Genomic DNA, 8,220 nt, shown 5'->3' with positions numbered 1-8,220 from the left:
TTTTATATTACAAATTAATTTTCTATATTTTCAATATAATAAGTAAATAATATCTAAACGAAGAATTGTCCACTTTATTCCTTTCTCTGAAATAATTCACAAATTTTGCTTTTAATTTGACCATTTGATTACAAATAATATCCGATCCTTTCTGTAACTTTGGCTATTAATGTATCAATATTATCGAAAATAATATTCATTAATAATATTCTTATCTGTAGAATTTATTGCCAAGGAACATAATTATGTTTGAACGTTATCTAAATATTTTTGCTGATACACAATTCGAAAATTCTGCTGATACACATTTCCTTGATTATTCAACAGATATGTTCATGATACATAAGCAACAGCAACATAAATATATAAAAAAAATATTAATATATTTTAGAATGTATTTTAGGATAAATAATTTTATCTACGTTTCACCATTCAAAGAAAACTATTCCAAGAAACCGAGTATTGCATATATTATTTGAAAACAAAAAATTATTCGGATAATAAAATTTATTAAATTTATGGTATTTAATTTATGATATTGAGATAGAATAACGCGTTTTTGTTTCGAATATTATATTGGAACTACTAAAATAAATATACATACAATGATAGAAGTGACTATATTAACATGTAAAAAAATAAGGAAATTAATAAATTGTAAATTTAATTGTAAACTTAAAAAAAAGTTTATATTTAATAAATAATTAGTTTTAGAGTATCAATTTTACAATAATTTTTGGTATTTCATATCAGATAAAATAGAACTTTGTAATTCTTTGACATCTCTAAAGAACTTCGTAATTTTTTATCTAACTAGTAAATAGCTTTATTTGAATATACAATTCCGAACAAATTGGTGAGATATTCGACCTTTTTGGACCGTCTTCCCCAAAGCATTCTCGTGGATATGCAGTAGAAGAATAAATTTGGGCACAATTTTGATTGGCTATTCCAGTGTGCTAACACTATGCAGGAAAGTACATTTGAGCATAAATTTGATTGTTTTCAATATATTATCATCATTATGCGTAATGCTTTATCTTATATAATAGGGAGTTTTTATAATATCATTTATCCAGAAGGTAAACACTAAGGTCATATTATCTGCTTTCTCAGTGAAAAATGAATCTAGGCATTATATTTGAAATAAAAATGTTTTATTTAAAACATATTATTTGCAATACAATCATATTTTATATTTTTTATTTCAGCGGATCACATAGAAGTATTACATATTTTAAAATCGAAAGATTGAAAATTTTTTGTATTTTATAAATCAAATAATAATTGATTGAATGTTATATATTTGAAATACAAAATACAAAATATTTTTATAAGCTCCCATGAAATACAAAATATTTTTATTCCGAAAAAATACAAAATACAAAATATAATTGTCTTACCAATACTGTTTTTTAAATAAAAATATTTCAAATATATATTGGTCTTGGAAATGACAATGAAATCGAATTGACAACGATAACGAATCGTTTTCATCGATTCCATTATCATTACTGGGCATGATGGAAGGATTACATGGTGTGCAGTTCAGCCAACCACTAAACTTTTGCACCGTGTCGTCTATAATGGGAACGGACTATCAATTGTGAAACATGAGGCGGTATTCATAGTCGGTTCTTATTTTAAAACCGTCTTAAATAATGTCTTAAGTTAATACAGTCTTCAGATTGACTTATGACATCTTAAGATTGTACTTAAGACAGTCTTAAATGTAAAAATCGATCAACCTGTTTCGCGTCATGAAGTGATATTGAATCTTTCCTTGTTTAACATACTTTGTTTCTCTTTTTATAAAAAGAAAACCTAAAATACATTATAAAGTGTATCAAACAAGGAAAGATAGCCCTTCCTATTATGAAATCCATAGACGGAAAAAGTAGAGATTTAGACAGAGACACTGTTCAACTGCACACACCATGCCATCTCTTTCATGCTATTCTTAACAACTAATTAAGAAAAGAATGACTTTAGCGTTCACCGTATTTGGATCCACATTATTGTAAAAATTCCCTATTTATATCATGGTCTTACTCATGCTTAGTCGTGACGATGAGATTGATCTATAAATTTCGTCGATGGGAGGTGTGTGGTAGACTCTTCCTGTTGGCTCGCCAACTTGGTGAACATGTCCTTGAGATTGGCCAAATTGCGCCTCTGCTGCAACATCAAGCAATTGGTGACAACTGAAAACAACTGATGTTTCGGTCGCTGAAGTTCCACTTCCGGGGAGAGGTCCTGATCCAGAAGAATGCGCCGTATTACATGGTTGTTTTCTTCGAATATTGGCTGGAATAGCTGGGACATTTCACAAGATTTTTCTTGCTGACAGTAATTTGCGTTTCAAGTAGATTACGATTCGATTCCTAAAATTGTGAATATTTTGCGAATTAAATCACTTGTTGCAACCATCTTATATTAATATGATATGCAGGATTGGATAGTAACTATAGTTAAAACGTTAATAGTTAAAAAAAAACAATTAAAAAGTTAATAATTTTTAACTTAACTTAGTTAATTTTAAATGCATTAATTTTTAACTTAATTTAGTTACTTTTAAACTTTAATTTATTAACTTTTTTAAATTAAAAAATTTTTTAGTTCTCTTAATGCTAATATTTTTTTCTATAAAGTCTTAAACATTAGAGAATTAATTTAGAAAAAAAAAGTTCAATGATTTTATGATGAGAGATTCTATAATAAGAGCCATATCATACGGTAGCCAGTTTTTATTGATTCGCTAGGTTTTATCAATTCCCGCTTATAAGGTGCGTCACCAAAATCCGGACAAATTTCAATTTAAATTCTCAAAATGGCCGCGATATTGAAACCAAGTGCGGAGTATAATCAAAAAGCCGCAATCATCGAAGGCCTTCGTGCTGGGCGCTTAGCAACGGAAATAATTCGGTTCTTTGGATATCCGAGATCAACCGTTTATGATGTTTGTGGCAAAATACGGAACAGTTCAACGAAGGTTCCAGTATACCAGGGAGGAAGAGTCACTTGAAAGAACGCACTAGGAGAATTCCCGCAGTCATTGAAAGGACTCAAGCGCTGATTTCGGATGACTCAGGGCAATCGTTGCGCGTTCTGATAGATATAGTGAAGCCGTGGATGGAAACCGTTGCGTCCGGAAGGCTATATGTTTTTCAGCAGGACGGTGCATCGACTCATACGAATCATTTGATTCAAAATTGGCTCTCAGACAACGTCGATATGTTTTGGTCCAAGGAATTCTGATCTCCTAACAGCCCAGATTTAAATCTCTTGGATTACTATGTATGGAGTAAGGTTGAAAGGATCACAAACAAGTCTTGGCAGTCCAATGTGACATCATTAAGGACCGCTATTGAGGCAGCATTCGTCGGCGTGGATAACGCTACATTACAGTATGCATGCGAATGCTTCAGATTGAGAATAGAGGTCGTCATTCATAATGGGAAATATATCGAATATAGAGAATATATAACTATGCTCCCCCAAGTGCCATGTAAAAGGATTTTTTGTAATATTTAATTTTTCATTAAAAACATTTTATTTAAAGAAATTGTTCGATTTGTCCGGATTTTGACGCACCCTGCATTTGAATCAATTTTAGATATCATAAATGTTATATTTCAGCAACATAAATATAAAATGAGATGAAGAATTGTTGTATAAAGTTAATTCAATCTTAACTTAACTTTTACTAAGTTAATTCTTTATTTCTTCAACTTTTAATTTAATTTTATTAATTTTATAAGTCATTAATTTTAACTTAATTTAAAAAGAACATTAACTTACCCAATTCTGCTGATATGGGATATCAACTATTTACTTTGCTGATATTTACTCTGGTAGGGTACATGTACAGATCTCACGTTGCGTAATCGGTGCGTAATGTATACACGTGTGTATACAGCAGCAATGCGTTGAGCGTCGAGAACTTTCGAACTTTCAAGACGAGCGTGAGCGAAGTGTTTCGTATGTTTCTAACATGTTCTAATGCAGGCTTGGGCCAAATTATATATTTCGACTGATTTTGTTTATCATCAATTCTACTCCTTTTTGTAACATTTCGAGTCTGCGCACAATGAAAAGAATAGAGAACAGAGAAAAAAAATTTCAACCTATCAGAAACTGTATTCCACAATACATGATTTCTGATAAGTTTAAATTCTTATTCTCTATTCCCTATTCCTTTTATTATGTGGAGTCCCTGAGACTGCGCACGGAGATATATGTATATAAGATCTGTTTTTTATTGCTGCACTTTGAATCGGTACAATAAGTTGAAGTGAAACAAATATATATTTGTTTCATTTTAATTTATTGCATTGTGTGCACCAGTTTAGAAAGTGCAGCAATAAAAAAGATCTATAGAAAGATCGAGTTCAGCGACGATTAGCTGTAAATTATATAGGGCACTGTAGGGCTATAGGATTTTGAAACATATTGTTCTATTCATTTACAAAGTTTTATTATTACTATTATTATTATTATTAATATTATTTAGATGTTAGAAAATCAAAAGTAACACTTCAAAATAGAAGAGGTATAATGTTAATTAAATATGTACACTGAAAAAAAATTATTAAAAAAAATTTTAATTGATTAAAAAAATATATTTAAATATTAAATATTTTTAAAATATTATATTATATTAATATTATATATTTTTTAAATCAATTAAAATTTTTTCAAATGTGCAACCCGATTCCAAAATCTATTCTAACGAAAGGTCTATTTTTTGTTCCAATATTAGATTAGCTAGACTGCACGTTATTAGAACTTTCTTCTCACTTTCGCTAAATATTAAATATATACCTATCTTATTTTAAGATAAAGATATTTTAAGATTAATTCCAAATGTGTATACTAGTTCAACTAAAAAAAAAAATAGATCAAGGTCCCTGTTCTTGAAAAGAAACGTATGTATATAAAATACATTCGTATTTATATAAAGAATTATTTATTCGTATTTATACAATTCGATCCAGCCGAGATTTTTCATGATCTTTATGAGACTCAAGAATTGACTGAAATCGACTACGAACTCTATAAAGTATGAAATCAATAAAACCTATTATAAGAATGATCTGGCAATTCTGGAACAATCTAGAAAGCAACGGGATTTTTCTAGCAACTCTCGGAATTACCTGCAACAGATAAGGCATCTCGATGATTGCGCACTCTAGAACACTTTAGAATCTGCTGGACATTTCTGTTTTGTCGATTTCTAGATTTTTTCACTTTATGGCTCAACGACTTCGAATTTTGAATCCAATCCGGCACGAGTCGGAACAAAGCAAAATCGACACAAAGGACCAATAAACTAGAAAACAGAACGCATTTCTCAATAGAAAAAAGCACGTGATCGAAATTTCATATGTGTCATGTGATAACAGTGGTTGCTTTGAATTTTGTTTCATATAAATTATAAATTGTCCTACGTTGTCAGATTCATATTAACATTAGAGATGGATGAGGATAACGTGTTATATGTAGAAGTGTGTCAACATGCTAGCAGGTTGTTTACTTCATTGTTTGTTGATATTCTGTCATGAAGATTATGAATATGTTTGTTTGATTTTCAGTTAGATCTGTCTAACTTATTACTATTATTTATGTTAACCTTAAAAGAGATTAAAAGGATTAATTAATCCTTTTTTGCAAAATGATATGTAATTTATTATATTAAATATTATATATATTAAATATTAAATGATATTGATCATAAACTTCATTAAATTATTTATTTATCAAATAATTTCTATGAAAATAGATGAAAGAAAGATGAACATTGAAAGACATATGAATTGCGCTTTAAAATAAAGACTGAAAAATGAATTCATACATAAGCTTGAAATAATTTTATTAGAATAATATATAATATTGATATAAAGATATTTATTGATTTATAAACAATTTAGTAATACTCTTAAATCTGTACTCAATCACATTTGAGATCAATTTCAAGAGATTTCTATTTTACTCTAATTATGTGTGAATAAAAACTAAGTGATTTGCTTTTGTCCTATTGTTTCAGTATTTTGTCAAAAACCATAATTGAACAAGCAGTAAATGCAGAATTACAATTGTTGGATGAAATTTCTCTTGATGTCGTTGTGTCTAGTAAAGATTCTCATAATACAGTTATTAGAGATCATGTTGAATCTATGATATGCTCGTCTAACTTTATGGAGGTATTATCAATTTTCATATTAATTTATTGCAGAGGGATTTTGCATTTATATTATAAATATATATGCTCATATTTATTTTAGAGAGGAAAGGTTAAAATTGAAGGAGCAATAATTAAGTATTACATCTATAGATTGACACAGGAAGATGCTGCCATAGAAACAATGCAATGTGATTCTGATGAATTGCCAGTTGCATCTCACTGGCTCTTACCTGCACAGGAATTTCACTACATGTGGGAAAATCTATATTACGATTGTGACGTAAAGAATAATGTTAGTAAAATTTAGTAGAAGTAATTTATAAAATGATTTTTTTTGTATCATTGCAGGTACTTGCAGTATATTTTATACAATTTTGTATCACATGATTCTTTAATTTTATTTCCATTTTTTTTAGTTATTACGTTTTGTGGAGACTACAATGTTATTTTCGGATCACGCTGTTAATTCTAACATTATAAGCTGGAATAAAGTGATATTGTTACATGGTCCTCCAGGTACAGGCAAAACCAGTATGTGCAAAGCTCTGGCACAAAAAGCTGTCATTCGCATGGGAGATCGCTTTACTCATGGAAAATTTATAGAGATTAATAGTCACAGCTTATTTTCAAAATGGTTTTCAGAGGTATGTATTTGGTTATTATTTATTCTTATCTGGTTTTAGAAGAGAAATGTAAGATTAAAATTTGGGATAGAAATAAATTCAAGAGAATTCAAGAGTTTATATATATATTAATAACGCGTTCACATTTAGAGAAGTAACAAAATTCATATATTATATCATTTGATATAAAAATTGATATTATTTTGTGTTTTGTTGCAGAGTGGAAAACTTGTTATGAAGTTGTTCGATGAAATAAAGAATTTGGTCCAAGATGAAAGAGCACTGATATGTATTTTGATTGATGAGATAGAATCGTTAGCGCATGCACGTAAATTATGCAGCAATGGGACCGAACCATCTGACTCCATACGTGTTGTGAACGCATTACTCACACAGTTGGATCAAATCAAACGATATCCGAACGTTTTAATTTTGACGACGAGCAATATGACAGAAGCTATAGATCTTGCGTTTATCGATCGAGCGGACATAAAGCAGTATCTCGGATATCCATCTGAAATCGCTATTTACAATATTTATCATTCATGCCTAAAGGAATTAATGAGGGTATGTGTTTTTAATTCGAAATACAATATGATAATATATATACTAACTATAATGATCAGTAACAGATTTAGATAAGAGGCTCACGAGGCCCAGGTCTAGAAGCATCATCCTTTTAAACATCAAAATTAAAGTAAATTTTATATTTGTACAGGATTATCAGTTGTGGCAATCATCATCAATGTAGTACCTTGAAGTAATACATTGACATATAAAAATGAAATCTTGATATTTTAGTGGAAAAGTGATACTTTTCGACAGTAGTCAACTTTTTTTGTTCATTTGTCTGAAAGGGACGCCAAATGTCTTAAAGGGGTACAGCCTAAAGTGCAAAAACGTATTAATCCACCACTGATAATAACAGAATTAATAATACATATTTTAGCAGATTTCATTTATATAATAATTTTTTATATGAGACATTATTAAAATATTTACTCAAGTATTAAGGAGATTTTTTTAGCTAATATTGTTATATATATTATTTTATACACATGTTCCAGTCTGGAATCTTGGAAAATGAAGAGATACACGACATATCGCAATTAAAGGTACTTGGTTACGCAGAATATGCAGACACTAAGAATAGTTTGAAATTGTTGGAAATTAGCCGTGAGAGCGAAGGCTTAACTGGCCGTACTTTAAGAAAAATACCATTTTTGGCGCATGCCCTTTACACATCCACGAACAAAACTGTACTATCCAAATTTCTGAAAGCCATGCATACAGCTGTTTTGAAACAGGATCAACAAGAAGGCGATATGCAGCAACAATAAGTAGAAAGATTGTTCCTTTTCTATTTACTCTAATTATACTATTTTATTATATATTCTATATTTTATATATATA

General features: G+C 29.5%; 1 protein-coding gene across 1 annotated transcript; it reads left to right on the top strand.

The window, feature by feature from the left end:
- Positions 1-5,477: 5,477 nt before the first annotated feature.
- On the top strand, positions 5,478-8,147 carry LOC105626415 (pachytene checkpoint protein 2 homolog). Its single transcript, XM_012207715.1, has 6 exons — positions 5,478-5,527; positions 6,047-6,203; positions 6,285-6,476; positions 6,601-6,828; positions 7,027-7,374; positions 7,875-8,147. The coding sequence occupies exons 1-6, from the start codon at positions 5,478-5,480 to the stop codon at positions 8,145-8,147; spliced, it is 1,248 nt and encodes a 415-aa protein (XP_012063105.1).
- Positions 8,148-8,220: the final 73 nt, after the last annotated feature.

This window comes from Atta cephalotes, assembly GCF_000143395.1.
Source record: "Atta cephalotes unplaced genomic scaffold scaffold00005, whole genome shotgun sequence".
Lineage (NCBI taxonomy): Eukaryota > Metazoa > Arthropoda > Insecta > Hymenoptera > Formicidae > Atta > Atta cephalotes.
The sequence above is the reverse complement of the archived record's forward strand: the minus strand, read 5'-3'. Positions and strand labels throughout refer to the sequence as shown.

Coding starts and splice junctions, on each gene's coding strand:
- LOC105626415 (XM_012207715.1), top strand. CDS start 5,478: ATGGATGAGGATAACGTGTTATATGTAGAAGTGTGTCAACATGCTAGC. Junction 6,204..6,284: donor GCTCGTCTAACTTTATGGAG/GTATTATCAATT, acceptor TATTTATTTTAG/AGAGGAAAGGTTAAAATTGA. Junction 6,477..6,600: donor ATTGTGACGTAAAGAATAAT/GTTAGTAAAATT, acceptor CATTTTTTTTAG/TTATTACGTTTTGTGGAGAC.